General features: G+C 41.8%; 1 protein-coding gene across 1 annotated transcript; it reads right to left on the bottom strand.

Moving 5' to 3' along the window:
- Positions 1-4,431: 4,431 nt before the first annotated feature.
- On the bottom strand, positions 4,432-21,565 carry LOC119479378 (ubiquitin carboxyl-terminal hydrolase 31-like). Its single transcript, XM_037754898.1, has 16 exons — positions 19,776-21,565; positions 15,097-15,234; positions 14,780-14,868; positions 13,201-13,293; positions 12,802-12,937; positions 12,420-12,570; positions 12,055-12,235; positions 11,857-11,968; positions 10,466-10,560; positions 9,957-10,034; positions 9,663-9,792; positions 8,405-8,524; positions 8,012-8,237; positions 7,769-7,927; positions 7,527-7,679; positions 4,432-7,427 (listed from the first exon to the last, which is right to left on the bottom strand). The coding sequence occupies exons 1-16, from the start codon at positions 20,388-20,390 to the stop codon at positions 5,935-5,937; spliced, it is 3,969 nt and encodes a 1,322-aa protein (XP_037610826.1). The 5' UTR covers positions 20,391-21,565; the 3' UTR covers positions 4,432-5,934.
- Positions 21,566-22,462: the final 897 nt, after the last annotated feature.

Below are 22,462 nucleotides of genomic sequence, written 5' to 3'. Positions count from 1 at the left end.
AAGATTTTCGGATGCTCAAATGACTTCTTTCTGAAACATCCATTCGTCCATTTGTAGGATCCAGGAAGTTAGCATCGCCCCTGGTTCCCTCGACAAAAAGCCAATGGGATTTTTGCATTGGGTTTTGGATTATATCAGAAAATAAGCTCTGCGGCAAACACAAGTTTCTGATACATTCACGTATTGTTCAGCAAGATAATCTTCACAAATGAACACAACTTTTATGATTTGTGAAGCGTAAATGCAATCTGCAGAAGTAAAAAGCTAACGTTAGGCTGTAAACAAACTACACCACGGTCACATCAGCGCAATTATAAACAACGAGGCTTTAAAGGCGGACATGTCAGCGTTATGACGTTTAGTAGTCTCATTCAGTCACTTGTTAGCAATCGCCTTTTTTAACACATGTAAAAGCTTCAAAATTCACAAGCTTGTGTTAGCCACAGACCTTATTTCAAATATATAACCAAAAACCCATTAAAAAAAAACATTGACTTCAAGATGAGCGAACTGGAAATGCTAAAATGCTAACTCATTTCCAGGTTTTGGGACTCATTCCTGTAGCACTCTATAGCCTACATCTAAATATGAGTTTACTATTATTTTAGAATATCATCGCTTCCAAAGCAAATAAATGTCTCCTGAATAGTTTTCAGTGATGAAACAGTGTGAATTGGCAGTAATTTAAAGCTAGTTTGTGTAGCTAACTTTTGCTGAACAGCGGCCACTTTGGCCTAAAAGTAGCAATTACTGTATGGAATAATGTTAAATGCTGAAATGTCGCATAACTGTACATGTATAGCACAAGAGGAGAAGGGTTACAAAGTCTAAAATCATACTCGGTAATGTCTGTTATAACAATAGGCTATCTATCAAAAGTTAGCTAACGTTAGCTAACATTAGCCGCCATAAGCTAGTGGTCAAACACAGCCTGTTTTCATTCCCAAGGCGTCAATGCTTTGTCACGGCAATCGGCGTTCGATACCGCCGCACATGGCACCCTTCAGCGCCAGTATGCGCTGACCCATAAACGCACAGGGAAAGGGGTGACTTTTAGCGTCGGTATGAAACGTACAGCTTCCATTAACTACAATGTAAACCCATTCGGTAAACATTCAGTAAATGCTCCGGGAGTGTGGTGACGTAGTTTAAAGAGTGAAAGAGACACATATGGGTCCAACAAACACAAGGCTTTCATCCGACCGTTGTTCGTGTTAGGTGTATTACATTTCGCTTTCACTTTACAATCAGCTAATCGTTTGTGTGCCATGTTCAACGTCAAGTCACATTTTCACTGTAAAAAGGTTGTAATCTTAAAGCCCAACCATATTGTTTATTCCAAAACCTAACTAAGTTAGTTAAGATATTGTCATTTAAACAATTCTCATTTTAAGAAAATGATTGAATGAAACTGGATGACAGCATCTCAACACATCGGCAGATTCTTATGCATTTGTTCTAAGAAAAGCTGAGAGTTATGAAACTACTTAAAAGGATTTATTCGCTGTAAAATCACTTCAGAAGGCTCTCTGATGATTTATAAATACCAGCATCACCAATATCGTCAACTCAGCTGCTACCACCTGTAAAGTTTTCCACTTCGTCTGTTAGTCTCACATCTTTTTTCTTTTTGGCTGTACTGTAGGTTGGTGTATTCATTGCACCGAAGTATGCAAGATATACATATGGCATTACATTATGTAATAATTTTGATATAAAACAATGTCATATAAAAGTCACCATAAATATGGGTGAAGGAAAAGGGTGAAACTAAAACAGTTTGTTGCATAATTGTGAGGTTCACAGTGTTGCAGCGCTATTGAATAGGATTATATTGCATACGTGTTATATTATAGTGGTGTTTGTGACATTGTGGCTACCCTCTGTGCGTTGCCTTCACCCCAGTAGTCGTTGCATCAAACAGCAGTGAAAACGTGAAAGCTAATCACGAAGGTCCTGCTCGTCCTCTCCTTCCATCCAGGGACCGAGTGTCTCAAAATGGAGACCTTGCAGGCAGCAGCACTAAGGATTGAATTTGGCCACAGGAGATACCAAGATTGGATTGATCAATAAGATTAGATTGCCTCTCTAGAATCCATCAAGCACATGGCAAAAGCAAAAACATGCAAACCAATTCAGCGTGACGCATTATGCTCAGGAGTCAAGAAGGGTAATGTCACAGTTTGCGAGTTAAATTCAGATAAAAGTTGCTGAATTCTCCACTGAGGTCTCACTAATGATGCTCTCTTGGAACTGATACAATTGGCAAATGATTATTGATTTCAGCACCAGAGGAAGCTGGCTCCTTTACAGAATGATCTTGCGCCGGGTTGCAGTCTGTGAGTTTTCTAATTACATTCATACATGCATATTAATTAAGCAACCTCACGCTTTTTTTCTGTAGAATACGAGACAAAATGTTCATTTCTGATGCGACGACGCAGAGCACTTCCACGAGGAGAAGCATGTTGCAGCCCCATCGCACCACAGGCCATTTTTAAAAATTTCATCACTTCTCAGACTGCTCAAGAGGTGAGAAGTGAGAGAGGGGTGAAAATGAAATTTCCAAAACTGATGACTGTTATACAAAATTACAAGAATAGAAAGACAAAGAGGTAGCATTAACTCTTAATATGACCAGCCTTGGGCCAAACTAATAAAACTACAATTGGATCAGCTCTAAATAAATGATGGTGCTGTAGTTTAATAGCATATCATCTCCCTCGCTGACAGCATTGGATTTGACAATATACTATTTATCTTAGTGATCCCACAAGTTGAAATTGAAGGGCATTTCTCGGGGACAAATTCTCACTTAGTGTTGCTTTATTTCCCCTCACTCATTATTTTGGTGTCTACTGAGGTTTTTATGCAAATGCTGAGCTCCCCTCAGTGGACAAAATGAGAATTGTAAAAAGAAGATAAACCTGCACATCTAAAACAAATCATCCAAAGCTACAGATGTCAACAAAATGTTACTTAATGACATGATTTTATTTTTATTTAGCATTGTTAAATCAATGCTAACACACACTGCAACTGCCCCAAAAAAGATGAACCCAGTACATGTCAAATATTACATTATATCACAGAATATGAATGGAAAAATAAAAATCATTATCATGCACTGGTGAAAATAAATCAATCCTCGCAGCATCTCATTATAATTATGCATCCCTTTCATTCAACATTAATGTTATTGTGGCATACATATGTCAGTTTATATACTACATTATATATATCCTGCACAGTATCAACACACTGCAGCCACCAGGCACTAAAGATAGTACTTTTATTTTATTCTGCACCATGTGCCAGAAAATAAAATGGGCTACTGATGAACACGCCTCCTCAACTGTGACACTGACATTCAGTAAATCTATAATTCTGATGTATATTATTACAACTTTCATTATTAAATTTGTATGTGGGTGGGACTCCTGTCACAAAATCAATATTTCACAGTGAAAAATGTACATTTGTTGTAGGTTTTTTGAGACAGCTTTGAGGTTTGATCATACAAGAATTTAATTAGAAACAATATAAAATATTAGAGAACATACTGCACATTATTATTATTATTATTATTATTAGACAAAAGCAGAAGACAGCGGGGTTATAAAGGCTGAGTCTTGTCTTGAATGGTCCCGGCCTAACCTGTCAAAATGTTTATACATTTAGAAGCAGACAACAAGCCGGTCGTTAGTTCTTGTATAAAACACTACCGTCTTTGAACCAGTGCCATTTTAAAGAGAACCTTTTATAGTTTTGTGCTTTTTCCCTTTTCCTTTAGTCTGTTATATAATGTTTTTGTGCATGTAAAAGGTCTGCAAAGTAACAAAAAGTCCAAGCCAAAGGGAGTTACTCTCCGCCACAGAAACACTGCGTCTGAACTGCATGAAACGCCTTGCATGAAAGTCCCGCCTTTTCTTCCGTAACGTGGTGATGTCACCAAGTAATACATTTGCATAATACCTGCCTAACAGCTAGTTTGGTATGCCCTCAAACAAAGATAATTAGAGCGGAGCTGGAGTGGAGTCCGAAGAGTTTGGTTCGGTTGACCAATCACAACAGAGTGGGCCAGCTGACCAATCAGAGATCAGATCTTGTTTTTGTGGGGGTGGGGGGGGGCTCAATCAGAGCGTTTCAGACAGAGGGTGAAAAGAGGTGCTACAGCACAGCCGGTATGAGAAAAATAAAGTGTTTTTTGAACATTAAAGCATGTAAACATGTTCTAGTAGAAATCCAAAATACAAGTATGAACCTGAAAATAAGTATAATAAGTCCTCTTTAATGTTAGGTAAGGTTTCTAACTATAAATCTTGTGAACTGCAGCATCGTTTTATTGCTTTTAACTCTCCAGTTAAAAGTCACTAAAAGTAGGTAATTGTGAGGAAAAACGTGAGACAAATGAATACAATACAGAAAACATTAATTTGCAAGTGAGATGATTTACTTTGAGAGGGTGAATGAGCAATACTTATCATTCATACAAAAATGTCTATTACTTTGAAGAAATGTGCAAACAAAGCTTTAATAAAGGATGCCTTAACATGCTCTCCGATGCTGGCATTTTGGAAAAATATACAGTTAGAAATATATACACATCCAAGAGTAGCACTTCTACATACTCAGTGTGGGCAATTAGCAAGAGTCTGCTTGCATAGTTAAGTGCATGCATAAGCAATTTGTCATGCAACAACGTGTCGTATACTTCATGAATGGGTGATCGCTTTTTCTCAGTCGGTGCGCTCGGTGTTGATCTACTCTGCGATGCAAGCTAAAGATGTGCACAAGCTGTGATGTCACATGTGAAGACAGACTTACTCAAACATACCATAATGCTCTATATGTACATGTATGGTGTTTTCAAATGAAGGCAACACATCTGTCTTTTAATGTGTGTGCGGATAGTTTCTTTTTTTCTTTTTACATTAACCCTGTGTTCATCTGAGAGGAATGTTTGTAGATGTCTGGCAGTCTGAAGGGGCTGATCGCCACGAGGAACATGGGCGCCGCGGTTTAAGTGTTGGCATCAGCAGCTGGAGGGCAGCGGGAGGTTTGTCTGAGGGGTCATTTACTGGTAAATAAAACACAAAACATTTAAGAACCATTACAAACCGACGTCTCCAGACATTTAACACCAACGACACATGCTTCATTCCTGCACTTCCCCCCCCCCTCATCGGGCCTCTCGTCTCGATTCTGGCTGCACAAAAAGACTTCTTAAAGGCTGTTTAAGAAAGTTTATGACTACATCGAGGAGCATATGTAAACAGCGGTTCAGGTTAAATAGGCTTAATCGTGTTTGACTTGAAATTACATTTTCAGTGTTTAATAAATATTAAAATCAAGTTATAAATTTACCAACACCTGCAGTTATACAATTCAGATTAAATACTTTGATTATCTGAGGCACTGATGTTTCTTGACGCTCTCAACATTCGACGGAGAGCTAAGTGTACATAAAGATTTTGGAAATAATTCAGTGTTTCACTGCATCAGCATGTTAAAAATTGCCAGTAAACTTGCTTTGGTGACTTCAGTAGTCCGTGTATCTCAAAAGTTTCTTTCCACCATTATATCTTTCCATCTTGTGCAAAGTCACTTTTATTTTCACCTCCTCCTACTGAGATGCACTTCTCCCAACTATGCTACAGACAGAACAAGGCAATAATTTCAATACATGTGCAGTCCATGCTTATTTACAATACGGTATAATATTTCCTCAAAATCAATGCAATCCATACAAAGTGCTTCGTTAAAATCCATTCCTAAATAACTATTTAACAACGGGGACAGTTGAGTGTCCGGTATGGCAGCTGGTATTCAGTAACCACTGAAAAGCTACAGGTGCTTTAAAGATGTTTGTCAATGGTTAAAACACCTCAGAGCTGCACTAGAGAGATTGTTATCGGGCCTTTTTAAATAATGTCACTTGGCCCTCTGGCTAGTTTGTGTAGAGCTGATGGGGATCTTCCTGGACTGCATTGTCTTTTTAGCAGGCTCTTTCTTCGGAGGGTCTTTTGCGTTGGCGGAGGACTGGGTGGTCGTTTCTGCTCCGGAGAGCTTGGACTTTGTGGAGGGCAGCAGTGAGTGCTTAGCTGCGGCGGACGCCTTAGAGGACTCCTTGTCTTTGGCTGTGGTCCCGTTAGTCTGGGCCTCTGGAGCCGCATTCTGGGCTTTCTTGCTCGCTCCGTGTGGGATTCCCTCTCTAGCTGCGTCCCCGCCACCGTCCTCTGGACTCGCTTTAGCCTCTGCTTTCCCGCCCTCGGCTGACTTACGAGTGTCTTTGGGCCTCAGAGCGGTTTTGAAGAAGGATAAACCTTTGTCCTCTGTCTTACTGTTCCTTCGAGGTCCCCTTGTTGGCGGCGGGGCCGCGCTCGCAGAGGAAACACCAACGCTCGAGGATCGGAGACTAGCCATTGAGGAGCTACTGCTCGAGCTCCGGCCCGCTGCCCTGTTGTCTGCAGCTCGGCCCGGCCTGCCCTCCTCCCTACTCGCACCACTCGACCTGGAGGGAGGCCCTCCGTGGTTCACCTTCTTCTCTGAGACCACGTTAGTCCGTGAGGATTCGCGGCTAGTGCTCCTGTCTGCTGCTTTAGTCCTTGCTGAAGCTGAGCTTTTCTCGCCTCCCCCTCTGGGTGACGTCCTCCTTTGAGGGTGCGAGCTTTGTGATCCCGGAGAACCACTCTTCCTCTGCTGGGCAGAGTCAGGATGTAACACCTCCGGGGTTTGGGATGACCCTTTCTTGGAGGGGGTTGCTGTTCTCGAGGAGCCAGCCTTGCTGGTTTTAGGCGGTCCGTCGCTTTTGTCCTTGGGGGATGATGCTGACGCTGCACCCTTGGTCTGCGTTCGAGACTGTAACCTGTCGACAGCGGGGGAAGCAGGAGACAGAGAGCTGGAGGATGTTGAGGAGGTGGCAGGACGCTTCTTGGGACTTGCTGAGATCCTTTTAACACCGGCGCTATCTGCGGCCCCGTTTCTTTGTTTCGGGTCCTTTGCAGCCGCCCCGTGTCGAGGGCTGACCTGTTCAGCAGCGGTGACTGCATTGTTGTTGTCCCCAGCCTGGGTGGAGCTCTTCTGCTCCGCCTGTGCCACAGCCTTGGAGTGAACCTGCTCTATCAGCCTCTTACTGCCTGCGTTACCATCCAAAGGTGCAAGGGCCGACTTGCCCCCCGACGCTCTGTCGGGCTTCGGCGACAGCTTGGTGTCGACCACCTCTCCTATCCTCTCCAGCGTCGGGGAGGATGAGTGGGATTCCAGGGAAAAGCGTGAGGGAGAGTTGGAACGGAGTTGGAGCTTAGCGGAGTGGGACCAGGATGGTTTAGTGCCATTTTCACTGAGCACCAGCGGGCTGGCGATGGAAGATCTGGAGGAGAATGTTTGTCTTTGCATGCCTCTTACTGCTGGCCGACTCGATAAGCCTGTATGGTAGAAAGATACGCATCAAAATAAGATTCTTTAAGAAAATATTCACATTTCTCACCTTTAAAATTGTGTGTATTTGGATGAGTCTATATCACCATCATCCTCGCTCCGTTCAGCAGCAAACTCAGCCGACTCAGAGAGGGAGGCCAGTGAGGTGCGTCTGGAGGAACCGGATGAAGCTTGGCTGGGTGGACGGCTGCCCATCAACCGACTGATCCAGTGCTCACACAAAGAGGAACTGGTGGATCCTAAAGTTCCAAACAGACAGCAGTTGAACATGTACAGTATAATATATTTAAGCATGTACATTGTACAAGCTGATATCAATAAAGATTACCTCCCACAGAACTGTTGGCAGACCAAGAGGGAATTGTGGCACGTCTTTGATAAAACAAAATGTAGCCAGTCTGCTTGCAGACCTCATCTTCAGATATAGGCTGAACATCGCTATCATCAAAGCAATACCACTGTCCATCTATGGAGTTCTTACAGTGAGCTGCAAGACAAGAAAATATTATAAATATATGGGACACCTTTTATAAAAAGAAGAGAAATGTTGTTGTTATTTTTAAACGGTTACCTGTGTAATGTCCTCCCTGCATGGTCCCATGATGGTTACACACTGCGTACAGGTCATAAAGGTAGTCCTCTGGGTCACGGCCCATCCCATAAGGCCGTCTCCACGGTGACCAGTGGGAGGGGAGACTCCAGCTGCTCTGGCTCCTCTTTACCATATGGGGCGCCATGTCCATGCCCGTGAGCGGGAACTTCACCATGTTCTGCATCTTCATCCGTCGATCCCCGTCCTGAAGTTAGCAACACATATGGTATTTAATTTAATTTAATTTGACAGCAAGTTGTTCTATAAGTTCCCACACAGTAATATGAAAATCTCTCTCTCATCTATACATTTCTTTCTTTTGGAAATCTGAGCGTTTTGGCACCTATATTTACAAGATGTCTATATGAGTACCTGTCTAAAGCGTTTCAGGTGGAGGATGAGGATGTCCGGCAGGGTCCACAGACTGAGCTTGATGCTGCCCTGCTGGAGCTGCTTACAGTGGGGACAACGCCACGCATCATCAGGAGCGAGCTGAAATGAATGTGAAGAAAAATCTGTTATTAAAGAGCAACTAAACACTAATTTGTGTTATATTGTTTTGTTTTTTTATGCCTCCGCACCAGCAATAGCTGGAGCGGGAGGCATTGTGTTTTTGAGTTGCCCATCCGTCCGTCCCATTTTCGTGAACGCGATATCTCAGGAACGCCTTGAGATCATTTCTTCAAATTTGGCATTAACGTCCAATTGGACTCAAGGATAAACTGATTTTAGAGGTCAAAGGTCAAAGAACAAGGTCACTGTGACCTCACATCTCTCCCATTTTCATGATATCTCAGGAACTTCTGGAGGGAATGTCTTCAAATCTGGCACAAACACCCACAGCTGATCAGAATTTGGAGGTCAGAGGTCAAAGTCACTGTGACCTTATAAAACACATGTTTGGCCATAACTCAAGAATTCATATACTAATTATTTGTAAAACAGTTTTACACAAATGTCTAACAGGATCAAATTATGACATTTTGGACAGAAATGGATGTAAAGTGCAACTTGAAGCACAAGCCAGAATTCTAGCCAGTTTTTACCTGTTAACTTATGTTTTCTTTATAATAAAGGTATGAACTGATAGCATTTTTTAAACATTTTGTAAACAGTAATATTACGGCTGTCCCGAATACCATTTTTTGGGCTTTGAAGCTTTGGTGAGAAATATTCTAAGGTATTCAAAGCTTTGTGACAGTGCCGCTGCCGTACCTCTGTACAGACACGCACCTCTACTCACAACAAACTATACTTTATTATTACATACTTGTATATATATAAAAATAAAAAAAATTAAAAATGAAGCATTCGAATACTGATTTGGAGGTCGAATAATTTCAAAGCTTTGAAGCATTCGGGTCAGCCCTAAATAATATACCACAAAAAACGATGGTTAAAAAAGTGTAATTGTACTGCCATCTAGTGTTTGTCATTGTCACTTGTCTGACCACATCACCACTGCGCTCAAATGATTAGAAATATTACCCAACAACTCATCCCTTACTCACTCGAACCAGCATTTTTAAAAAGACAGTCACTGAAATTTAGTATGCAGCAAAGAATAAAACACTTATTATTGATATTATCAGCACTACTGCAGCTTACATGACCCCACGTCTCAGCCTACCTGTTCCTCTTTGGTGTAGAGTTGAAAGCACTGGGCGAGCGAGCAGGTCTGAGGCTGCAGGTGCTGCTCCTTTACTTGACGCACGCTCTCAGCATCTGGGATGTATTCATCCTCGGTTCTTTTGAACAGACTGCGGGCGTAACACGGCACAAGTCACAGAGGGATCACACGGAGACTTCAAAAGACATCAACTACATGTATTAGTGTTAAAACGCAGAGCTCCGAAAGGAGACGTCACACATCTGGCCCGAGCTTAATAAAGTGCGTGTTATTGTTGCTTCAGATCTCACTTACTAGTCTTTCGTCTCCTTGTCCCATTCGACAACAATTTTGACGTGAGGCGGCCCTCCAGGACCGCAAGACTTGAATGCCCTGTTGAAAATTAGATTAAGAACACATTATATTTTTCATTTTAGTTATTTAGCTGATATTCAATATAGTGCAAACAAGCACTACATATATTAAACATTAACTTAAATGAAGTCAAGGTGTTTATTTTCTGCTTGTTTGTTTGTTTTCATGTGGCAGCAGTGAATCAAATGTCATTTTTTCTCATTCCCCTCATTTTTAAAACTCCATGCATCAACCACAGAGGTCGACACATCCTTAGAAGAACATCTATAACGCCAGAGGAGCTATCATTAATCTCAGGAGATATTTTAACATCAATATACCGCTGAAGAGTCGGCCTACATACTGTAGCTCTTCAATCAACTTCAAGTGGATTGAACTCACTGCAGGTTTTATATAATGACTATTCAAGTGTTGTAACACTCCCCCCTGGTGGCGATAGGTGACATTACCTCTCCACAGAGGGATGGCAGAGCGGCTGCTCCTCCTGAGGCAAGAGATATGTGATTCCAACCACTCCTACCACACGCAGAGTGAAGGGCCCTACCTACAGACCATCAAGGATGAGACATTAACAAACATAACACATGAACATAATTAAAGAGGATGTATTATGCTCATTTTCAGGTGCATACGTGCATTTTGGGTTTCTACTAAAACATGTTTACATGCTTTAATGTTCAAAGAACACCTCTTTTCACCCTGTCTGAAACACTCTGTTTGAGCTCCTGAGCGGCTCGTACCGAAAAGCCCAGTCTGCTCTGATTGGTCAGCTGACCCACTGTGTTGTGATTGGTCAACCGAACCAAACTCTTCGGGCTCCGCTCCAGCTCCGCTCTAACTAGCTTTGTTTGAGGGCGTGCCAAACTAACGGCAAGGCAGGTATTATGCAAATTAGGGATGTCACGATACAAGAAATTTAGTAGTCAATACCAATACCAGGGAAATTCCACAATACTTGATACCAGTTCCACAGTAAAAAACAAAAGTAAAATAAATCCCATATACTTCAACATACACTCCTTTGTTACTGTTTGCATACTGTTTTTTGTTAGGAAGTTAAACAGGTCATAATTCCCTCTCTATTATCTATTTTATATTGCTGTGAAAACATCTTCAAACAAATGGATTTATTCAAGTTTCTCAACAAAACTACATTTTACAAGATTACCTTTGAACACATCATGATGTGTCATGATATGAACGCTAGAATTTCTCTTCGCCTAATGCTCACTTTACTGAATAGAGCCTGAACACATCATAATGTAAATCAATGGCACCTCCCAAGATGACGAGAGCCAGTTAACGTTAGCAGTTAGCAGCCGTTAAGCAGCACAGTCCTACACAACGTTAACTAGCTCTAGTCTTGCCAAATTCGCATCAACATTTGTTGATCACAATGTAGCATTATCAGGAAAAAATAGAGTGTGTCCCCTGGACGCTTCGATAGTGAGTTTACTGCGTCCCAAACACATTTTCTATCGTCTCAAGCCCTAACGGAAAAACGAGTAACGTCACGTTTTCTGAATTTTGGCATCAACTTGGTACCAAAGTATCGGTTCTCGTGACATCCCTAATGCAAATGTGTTACTTGGTGACATCGCCACGTTACAGAAGAAGAAGGCGGGACTTCAAGCAAGGTGTTTCAGGCAGTTTAGGAGCAGTGTTTCTGTAGGGGAGAGTCACTCCCTTTGGCGTGGACTTTAGGTTTTTTAACTTTGCACACCTTTTACACACAAAAAAAAATTACATAACACACTAAAGTAAAGGGGAAAAGCACAAAAGCATAATAGGTCCTCTTTAAAATATTATTCCCATCAAAAAGTATGTAATGAGTATGTACCTGCACAAGGACTCCAGGGCGCAAAAGATGCCTCATTTTCTCCAAGATCTCTTTCTGAAGTACATCCCATGTCACTGTGCGCTCCAAATACAGAATAAATGGATTACCAAACCTGGAGGAATCACAAAAAACAAAAACATCAGTTTGAAAGCTTTCTTTGGGATAATGATTGAAACCTTTACAAGTGTTGTTCAGTACCTGCGTCCCTGCTGTCCGGCGCAGGCTCTGTTACACACCAGCAGGACAATCTTCTCAACCTGTCCACTGTTCTTATTGGGACTCTGAGGCGGGGTTGTCGGCTCTTGTATTTGCGTGGATATCCTGTTATTATCTGTGCTGTACTTTAGGTTGTTCTGGTTGAGATTTGCATGTGGGCTCCCTGTAATAAACACAAAATGTGAAGATGAAATTAAAAAGAATTAAAAGGATACATAAAAATCAATCCAACTTTCCTCCCAGAGGAAAGCATTTCTCCGATATTAGTCCATTTCTAATCTAATCTCCACTCCTACAAGTGTATTAAGAGCTAAACTAATTTGTGGGGAACAAACAGGATGTTGTACCGCCTCGCTTGGAGCGGATCTGCTCCGGTCTGAATAGCTCAGGTGTCTCGAAAGCGAAGATGGAGTCGCTCTCCTGAATGATCTCAAGGTCGTCGTCGTCGTCACAGAAGGAGCGATGAAAGCCGTCAAAGTACATTTCAGTGAGGACGATCTGAGCAGAGACGGGGGAACAAAAGCAGGCTTTATGTTCTGAAATACAGCACAGATATTTATAAAGCACTGATGATAAAATGCTTGTCTTCCACTTAAATAAAAGACAAACTATTCTCATGGCTCACTGAACACACTCCTTCACCATCCAGTTTCCTCACCCCATCTTTAATCCTCTTAATTGTGATACATTAATGGCTTTAAAAGGAAGACGTGTCTAATGAGACAGCACCTGTTGGGCAGGGATTTTGGTCTCTTGGGCCACAGCTTGTCTCAGCCTGGACACGGTGCCAGAAAGAGGCACCGCCACCCCGACTCTCATGCAGTGGGAACACTTTCCTTGGTACACCACTGTCACGTACAGCGGCCTGCAACACAGACAGACTGGAATTAATTGGCTGTTTCATAACCGCGGCTGGACTGACATTTCAAAGACAGACGGCATCTTCTAATTTTAACTTTTCCTGTCAGATCTTTCTTGGTGTTTGTCTAGGCTGGGTTTGACACTTCTTTTTAATGCTGGGTTCAGAATGGGTCTCGTCTCGTTGCATTTTGGGATGCAGGGACTTTTTTTTTTTCTGTCTGATAGATATTGTGTTACTCATATAAACTAGATGCAGAGTCACCTTACCGTGTGTGAGGTACCGGTATTGGCAGTGAGATGCAGAGGAAAGGATCAAAGGTGTTGCTCTGTTTCTGGCAGTGAGGGCAGGTCAGGGAAGACCTGCACAGGGACATGATGAGAATAATAATACAGTGCAGGTGGAATATTGTCAGTGTATCATTTTTAAAGGATGGTTCAAAGTTTTGGGAGATACGCTTATTCACTTTCTTGCCGAGAGTTGGATGAGATGAATGATTCCACTCTCATTTAAGCAGCAGCTTAGCTTAGCTTAACACAAAAGCTTGAAACAGGGGTGAAACAGTGAGCCTGCCTCCGTCCAAATAGCAACTTTAAAGCTCATCCAATAACACTTCATGTATCTCATTTGTTTAATCATTACAAAAAATGTGTAAGTGTAAAAACAACATATTGTATTTTTAAGGGGCTTTGTGAGTGGTATCGATCTTCTCATCTAATGTCAAAATCACACCAAAGCAGCAGCAAAGAGTGGCCCGCGGCAAGCCGCCACGCAATGTCTGTGAAAAGTCGCAGTGGCAGCTCCCGAGCTCAGCAAGCTGCAGCCGTTTGATTCTGCGGCGAAGTGCGACCAAACTAAAAGTTGTGAAAAGTTTAACTTTTAGTGGCGAAGTGCAGCCAGAGAGGACCCGCAGGCAATCAGTAAACAGAGTCCTGTGACATGCTGACCTATGTTTCAAAGAATTTCTTCCCGTCTGAAACACATTAACACGGCTCGCGTCGCTGCCTTGTGTGAATTCCGCGTTGTCACGGCAAAACAGCGAAAAAAGTGTTTTTTACTAAAATGTCTAACTATTACTTTGAAATTAGTGGAATACATGAATATCCCTGGAGATTAAACTTGCGATTAGGGGTGCAACTAACAATTATTTTCATTGTCGATTAATGTTGATTATTTTCTCGATTAATCGATTAGTTGTTTGGTCTATAAAATGTCAGAAAATGGTGAAAAATGACGATCAGTGTTTCCCAAAGCTCACAATGACTTCCTCAAATGTCTTATTTTGTCCACAACTCAAAGATATTCAGTTTACTGTCATAGAGGAGTAAAGAAACCAGAAAATATTCACACTCAAGAAGCTGGAATCAGAGAATTTTTACTTTTTTTTTCTTTAAAAATTACTCAAACCAATCAATCGGTTATCAAAATATTCTGCAATTAATTTAATAGTTGACAACTAATCGATTAATCGCTGCAGCTCTACTTGCAATCACCGTTTTTTTTTTGTCAACAGGATCACTTCAAGTTCTGTACTTAGGTCACGCAATGACACCAGAGCAAGTTCTGTTATCTGAAGAAGGCTGTGGGATATGGTCAAAAGCTCTGGAAAAAGCTAGTGAGTGAACCTTGAGTTTAGAATATTTTATCACAAAGTTGTGTGTTACGTGTTTGGCATATGTCAGACAGGTGACATAGAAGATTCAGTGCATTATGGACTTTGTTTTATTACTTATGAATGTTCCTCATTGTTTGTCAGATAGTTAATATTAATGTGAGCTGCTAGTAAATCATTATTTACAGCTGTTAATACACTAAGCCAAATCATATACCAGCAAATGAAGGTTTCACCTGTATTGTGCCTGAAACAACTCCTGTACAAAAGAGCCAGGTGCTGGTAGTGGAGATCCTTCAGGGGCATTTTCCTCTTCTACTGGAGGCTGGGAAAACAAGATGGACATTATTTGGCAAATAAATACAATATAATGCATGTTATATAACGGCGGCAGTCACCAGTAGTACATTTTATAGCATCGCAACATTCAGTTTATTACAGTATTGATCAGTTAGGAAACACAAAAGGGGGCAACATCCTGTCAAATCATCAAATCCTTGTTCAGATAATCACATTATACCGGTCTATTAGCTGAGTACTCTATACCGTTTACCTTCCTGGGAGGTCTGATGTCAGGGTGGATGATATGGTTGAGGTCTTCATGAACTCTATCCAGCAACCAGAGGAGGAATTCCTGGGCGTCGTGCTGGGAGTTCCCCTTGAACTGAAGGGCACTCTTGGACACCACATTCTGCAGAAAAGGACAAACAAAACGTTTGGTTCAAGTGGAGTGCTCTTGAAAACAGAAAGTATTTTGTTGACGACATCGGCTCATCATAAAATATTCAGCGCGTTTGACCAGGATGATGATCAGCACAATCCCAAAAGGTCAGCAGAGGTGCGGGGGACGGTGAGAGACACAGGCGCGGAGAAGCTTTTTAAAACCAGGACACAGACGGAAAATCGACAGCTTAACCTCACCGACAATTAGCTATCGGAGATGACAACAGTGTGTGCTCTACAGAGGCAGAGGCACCCAGGCTGGCAGCCATAAAGTCACCTCTACTGGCTATCAAATGTCACGCAAGGTCAAAGATATGTGGGGGACTGTGTGCCGCGAGCCTCCCTAGCCTGTCCCCATGGGACGTTCTTCCTCATTTTGAAGGCATTACTAATGCAGCCTCAGCATTTTCTACAAGAAAATAAAGAGCAAGGCTTCCTTCTGTGGCTACAGAGGTTGTCTTTAAGTGAAGGTCTCTCAAGCTCGCCTTAGTATACTCCTCTGGTTATGAGTCAATTCTGAGGCGAATAAACAATTTAAAGATTTAGACAGTGAGTGAAATGGGGACTGAATATTAATGATGCATTGTTTTGAATATCTGTATCTCTTTTTAGCAACCATTGATTTCAGTTACCTTGCATTGTTTACGGACTATACCACCATTTGTTGGATTTGTTTCACCATCAATTAAGTTGTCAAATCAAGTATCGCTTTTCAAAAATGGTGAATGTGTCTTGCGATCGTCGATTATGAGAGTTTGTGTATAGATTGTGCTCTTAAAGGCAGTTTGGATGGTGTAAAACAACATAATCTTCCTCAAACCAATTGCTTCTGGGAGAAAGTGGACTCCAATTCCCCTGTGTTGTTATTATTATTACTACTACGGATGTCTTCCTAATGATCTTTAAGTGCTCTCAGTTTAAGCTCAGATTGTGGTCTGAGGGGAAAGAGGCGCAATACCGTCACATGTGCGCGCGCGCTGTGCTGTAATGCATACTAACCACAAAAGTAACATGTTTCGCTAAAGTTCAGTTAGCTGCATTTAAAGGAACAGTGTGTAACATTTCAGGGGATCTGATTCTGAATTAGTGTAAAACCATCACGGAGGAGTGAACGGAGGAGTGAGCGGAGAGGTACTCAGTTGGTTGCAATCTGCAACCACACCACTAGATGCAACCAAATCCTACACACTGTCCCTTTAAGTTTGTGATGTAGAAGTTGAAGACCAACATTTTTGAGATATTAGAAGAGAAACTTTTCTACTGCATGAACATATAAGGAATGACAGTATTAAAAAGCAACAGCTTGGGATGTTTCTAGCCAAAATAATTAGCATAAAAAAAAAAAACTAACAAAAAAAGATGAATCACCATGAACTTTTGGATATACTGACAGGACTCATAGTTTATCCCACATTAGATACTATATTATATTGTTTATATAAAGTGCCTGATAGTCTGGGTTTGCACTCCATTTCCCTACTGAGTGAAACAGATTCAAGGCCTCTCACTAGTGAGAGAATAATCTATATCCAATCAGACAGTTTGTACTTTGGCCGGCAACCGATGTAGAAAAAAAGTGGACAGAAATAGTAACACTGTCAAGAATAAGCAAAGTGTTGTACAGCCCTGTTCTATTTAGTTCCTCTCTGTTGTGTGTTTTGAACTTTTGAAAGACGAAAAAAGTCAAGTAAAAATAAAGTATCCCTGTTTGTGAAAGAACAAACCTTTGTGATCGTGACAGGCAAACTTTCCAGGTTTATGAGGTGAAACGATGAAAAAGCAGACAAGGCTGTAACAAAAGCTGATAAGTGTGGGACAGACAATAAAGCAGTTCCAAAAACAGATGAGTATTATTACAGCTCAGATCTAAGACTCAGCTGACCGGCTAAAACAGCATTTTAAAGAAAGGAACACTGTCTTCACCTGTTTTATTAGGATGTATTCTCCTATAAAAAGCTGATTTTAAGCACAAATATTATATAAACTGTAATCAGAACTGTGAGTTGTGCTGGAATCTGTTTATTGTCCAAAGACAGAAACTACCTTGTTTTTCCATATAGCATTCACATATGCATTAGAAAAGAGACTAAACACTAATGCAATATGAAGGATGCTGCTCCAGAGGCTTGTTGACAAGCAAAGCAGTCAGTCAAGGCCAGACCATAATCACTGCGTCTGACCCTGTCTGCAATTATTGTGATAAATGAAAGAATTTCATGATAATAAATAGACTGAAATTCAGATATTCTGTACTAACCAGTGGGACCAAAGCATCTGCATCTGGTGTTATAGATGTCAGTATTGACAGACCACAGAAAATATGTATTTTTTAAGTTACCACTGATGATTTAAAAAGTACGAGAAGTTCTCTTAGATGCTACTGGTCCCACTTGTCATGTATTATCTTTAAAGTGGCAGTAGGCAGAAGTTTTTTGGCATCATTGGGCAAAAATTCCATAATAACCTTTCAGCATATTGTAATTCAGGTGTTCTGAGAGAAAACTACACTTCTGCACCTCCTCATGGCTCTGTTTTCAGGCTTTAGAAAATCGACTTTGGACAATCACAGGTCATTTCAGAGAGAGAGAGTGTTCCTATTGGCTGTTCAATCAACGGAGGCAGCTGTCAATCACTCGCAAACTCCAATTAAACGGTCAAACTAGGCAGCGCTGATCAAATATGAATCAATATTCTGTTACTGTAATGCCTGTTTCTCGCCTCAAATGTTTTCAGAAACATCTTGTAGTGTACTGTTTAGCTGTAAAATGAGAAAGTGTGCTCCGGCTGGTGAGCGGTGCTTGGTATTTCCTCAACTGTTCTCAACATGGCTGCTGGGTCACAAATTTCTCATTTTACAGCTAAACAGTACACTACAAGATGTTTCTGAAAACATTTGAGGGAGAAATAGGCATTACAGTAACAGAATATTGATTCATATTTGTTTTGACCGTTTGATCGGGGTTTGCGAGTGATTGACAGCTGCTCATAGATTCCAGCTCGACTCTGATTGGTTGTTTTCTTCTGGAATGGGAAATCTTGCAGATACCATTAGGAACACCGGAGGACACAGATATTTTTTTTCAGATTACCTGTCTCGTGCACTACTGTCAGAATATAGTGACCATTTTATAAAAATAACTTTTTAAAATCACATTTGCTCCATTTCTACCCACTGCAGCTTATAGAGCACACGCACAAACTGCTATCCAATTAGGCCATTTGTAATCGTAACACTAGTGACTTTACTCTTCTTTTAGACTTAAGCTGCTCACATGGACCAAATGAAAAAAATATATACAAACAAATAAACAAAACTATCAGCTGAAGAAGATCATATCATCAACCTACATGTTGTATCAGTTTGTTCCTCTGTGAGTATCAAAACAGATCAGGGGCACTGAAGGTATCTGGAAACTTTATTCTATAGTGCATCATTTTGGGGCGGCAGTAGCTCAGGTGGGGACTTGGTACGGGAACCGGTGTGTTGCGGATTCAAGTCCCAGCACAGACCAAGTATGTACTGTGAACAGGTACCTCCTGGGCACTGACGAGATGCCCTTGAGCAAGGCACCGGACCCCCAAACTGCTCTCCGGGCGCTGTATAGTATCTGTTCCCTGCTCCAAATACTAGGATGGGTTAAAAAGACTATTTGTAACTTTTTACACGTATAAATCTACCGGGTCGGTGTCCCATGCGCGCGCATTGTGTGAGTCTTAACTCACACAACGCGCGCACTCTCGCTCCACCTCACATTCATGCACGCACACTACACACTGCAGAAGAGTTAGTGTAGCTCTGAGAATATCTAGTGAATGTACAGTGGATGTTTGTGCAGAAAAAAAATGCTGCAGCTCCTCAGGACCAACAAAGGTTTCCCGTGTCTTGTGAATTGACAGGGCTCCGCAGCGAGAAACGTTATCGTCTCTGACCGGGTGCCGGTGTCTCCCCTGTTCACTCCGGCCGCGGTCGGAGACGATAACGTTACTCTTCCTGCTTCAGCCTCCGGGGCTGAAGCAGCGGGGCTGAAGCAGGACTAGGCCAACACTAGGATCAGCATTGATTCACGGAGAGCCCTTCGTCTGGTCAGCTGACATTACTGCCAAGCAGGTGAAATATAGAGTGATATTGTGGTTTTAGCTGACGTGTGTCGCCTCACTGTTTTGAGCGATGCTCATTCATGTATATTTAGAGCGAGCGCCAGCCCGATGCTGACTTTCGTTGACTTAACGGCCACAGGTGTCGCTGTTAACAAGCATTTCTGAAAGTTACAAACAGTCCCTTTAAGTAAAGAGACTAAATATCACTGTGTGCTGTGCTGTGTACGATAATGTGTGACAATGAAATCTGATTTACATTAATAAAAAAATAGGGTCAATATGCACTAAATAGCCAGCCCCTCTATGCAGAGTGTGTCTTTTTCATTGTTGTGAGAATAATCATACTTTTGCACCAGTTTCATCCAATAACAACCTCACAGGTATAGGATCCCAACATGATGCACATCCTACCTTGAAGTCTCTGCTGTGCTGAGGTGTATACTCGAAGGTCCACAGAGCTCGAACCAGTCCGGACAGCTGCTCGGTGACCTCTCCTCCATCCTGCTGCTGCTGCTGCTGCTGGAGCTGCTGCTGCTGCTGCTGCTGCTGCTGGCTGCTCTTCTTCTGCACCAGCACCCCGTTGTTGGCGTGGGACTTGGCCTTGTCCTTGTCGTTGTTGCTGCTGCTGCTCGTCGTCGTCTCTGCGCCTTTGAACTGCTCCAGAGCCAGGTACTCTGCGAACAGCTCCGTGTTGCTCAGGCACTGCAGGATAGCGTTCATGAAGCAGGTGTTGCCGTGGTTCTTCAGTCCGGCGACACCGGGCACCTTGTCGCCGAAGGGAAACCCTCCGCAGTCGCTGTCGTCGGACGGAACCGAGCCTCCTCCTCCGGTAGTGGTGGAAGTCGGCACGGAGCTGGCGTCGTCCTTCTCGTCCTCGTTGGCCTGCTCGTCGGTACCGAAATGAGACAGAGTGGACAAGGTCCGGAGGACTCTGTTCATAAAGCTCCCAACAGATCGCACCGAGCTCCTCCGGAACAGCTTCTTACTGAAGGATTTCTTCTCCTTGCTACTCACAACTTTCGACATGATGCCTTTCTCCAAATTTGTACGCCTTTTTTATAATCAGAGCATCACCTCCTCTTCATCATCCCCCCATGCATATTTCACAGAAACACCAAAAAAAAAAAAGGCCATCACATCACATCACATGGAGAGTGTATAGCATCCCAAAAAAAAAATCACTAGCAACACTGCGTCGGATTGCGTAAACAAGCCTCATATCCATGGAGAGCATGGCGACCAGCAGGGCGCTTCACATGAGGAGGTTAGTCTCCATCTCGGTGTCTTATCTGTGGCTCCTCCGGTGACATAACATCACCTGTGTCATTGTTCAAGACACGACAAAACAGCAAGGCGAGTATCAGCGTCTGTCAGACATCAACATCACAATTCTAAATTCTATATTCTATATTCTATTAGATGCTGACGCGCGCGCGTATTCCTCATCATTTATTATTAAAGAAACCGCAGCTCCACCCTTTGAAAAAAAAGGCACCCCTGGGCGTCACATCCAACGGTGGAAAAACTGGTGGTGTTATTTTACCCAGTGGATGTGTTCCCTAGATCGCAGGAGCTCCAACAAGCTGAGGAACACCCGGACCGGAGCAGCGGCACAGCGCGCCGCTCCCAGCAAGCGTTTGGCCGCAGCATCAGCATCATCTTCTTCTTCTTCTTCAGTGTGCCAGATGTGAAAGGAGCATCCGAAAGTTTTCTGGGTTTTTTTTTTCCTTCTCAATCTCTCAGTGTCCGTGTTGTGCTTTAATTCCTCCTCCTGGGATTGATGGCGAGGCCGCTTCTCCCATCGTCTCCTCCATCATCCTCATCATCATCATCTGTAGGCAGCGATGGTGCAGGCAGGCAGGCAGGCAGGCAGGCAGGCAGGCAGCAGGCAGCAGGCAGGGCGGTAACGGCTGACGTCAGAGGGCCAAACACTGGTCCATGTTGGAGGAGAGAGAGCAGGTACAGCGGCATGTGATGCTGCTGGAGGAGGAGGAGGAGGAGGAGGATGGTGATGGTGATGCTCCATCCTCGTCTCTGGACAGCATGCTCACTGATGATGGCAGGATGTTATCACATCATTTACAGAAAATAAAAATATCTGATATATTTAGGGGGTCGCTATTGAAATAACAAGTCTCACAGGAACATACCATTGGTCAAAGTGTTATGTCCCTTTAAGGGTATTACAATGAGTTTAATTTTATTTAATTTTTAATTTCTGGTCAACCATTGTAGATTGTTTGTCTCGAAAAATATCTCATATATTATTATCATTATAGTCACCATTAATATATCTTTTATTATTAGTAGTATTATCATCATTATTATTATTATTATTATTATTATTATCTTATTGCAATTTTCTTTAAATCTGCTGGGAATTTATACATTTGTGTTTGATTTAATTTACAAATTACTAATCATTTTAATTATTAATCAACAAGCTGATTATTTAAAGGTCTTTTTTTATAACATTTGTATTTAGACAAATATATAAAAAAAAGAATACATCCACAGAGTTTTTAGAATTATCTGATATATTTAGGGGATCGCTAAAGAAATAACAAGTCTCACAGGAACATATACCATTTATAGTCTGTTCATTAATAGTAATTACTCTGTTTACTTTTGTTTTGCTTTTTGCACTGTGTTGTATCTTGACTTTTGTTTTTTGCACTATCCCCTTTGATGCTGTATGTGGCAAATTTCCCCACTGTGGGACTAATAAAGGAATATCTTATGTTATTAGTCCCTTTAGGGGTATTACAATGAGTTTAATTACGTTTTTGTAAAATTTTATTGTCAACCATTATACAATGCTCATCCACACCAAAAATATATATTTAGTATCTTTTTATTATTATCATTTTATTTTTAATTTTCTTTAAATCTGTTAAAAAATGTATGCCCTTGTTTGTTTTTGTATCTACAAATTGCTATTTTAATTATTAATCAACCTGCTGATTGTTTAAAAATACAACCTGACCTGAAAACGTTTAATGAAAAGGTGAAACAGTGGCTGAAACTAAACCAAACCTGTGATCACTGATTACTGATTGGGAACATACATATGTAAGTTGATTGTAATGTACGGTGTT

Source organism: Sebastes umbrosus, chromosome 20 (genome assembly GCF_015220745.1).
Source record: "Sebastes umbrosus isolate fSebUmb1 chromosome 20, fSebUmb1.pri, whole genome shotgun sequence".
In the NCBI taxonomy this organism is placed as follows: domain Eukaryota; kingdom Metazoa; phylum Chordata; class Actinopteri; order Perciformes; family Sebastidae; genus Sebastes; species Sebastes umbrosus.
The sequence above is the reverse complement of the archived record's forward strand: the minus strand, read 5'-3'. Positions and strand labels throughout refer to the sequence as shown.

Excerpts from the sequence above, each read along its gene's own strand:
- LOC119479378 (XM_037754898.1), bottom strand. The coding sequence starts at position 20,390 with ATGTCGAAAGTTGTGAGTAGCAAGGAGAAGAAATCCTTCAGTAAGAAG. Across the intron at positions 10,035-10,465 it reads TGCCATCCCTCTGTGGAGAG|GGCATTCAAGTCTTGCGGTC; the intron begins GTAATGTCACCT and ends AATTTTCAACAG. Across the intron at positions 9,793-9,956 it reads GACAAGGAGACGAAAGACTA|TCTGTTCAAAAGAACCGAGG; the intron begins GTAAGTGAGATC and ends TTACGCCCGCAG.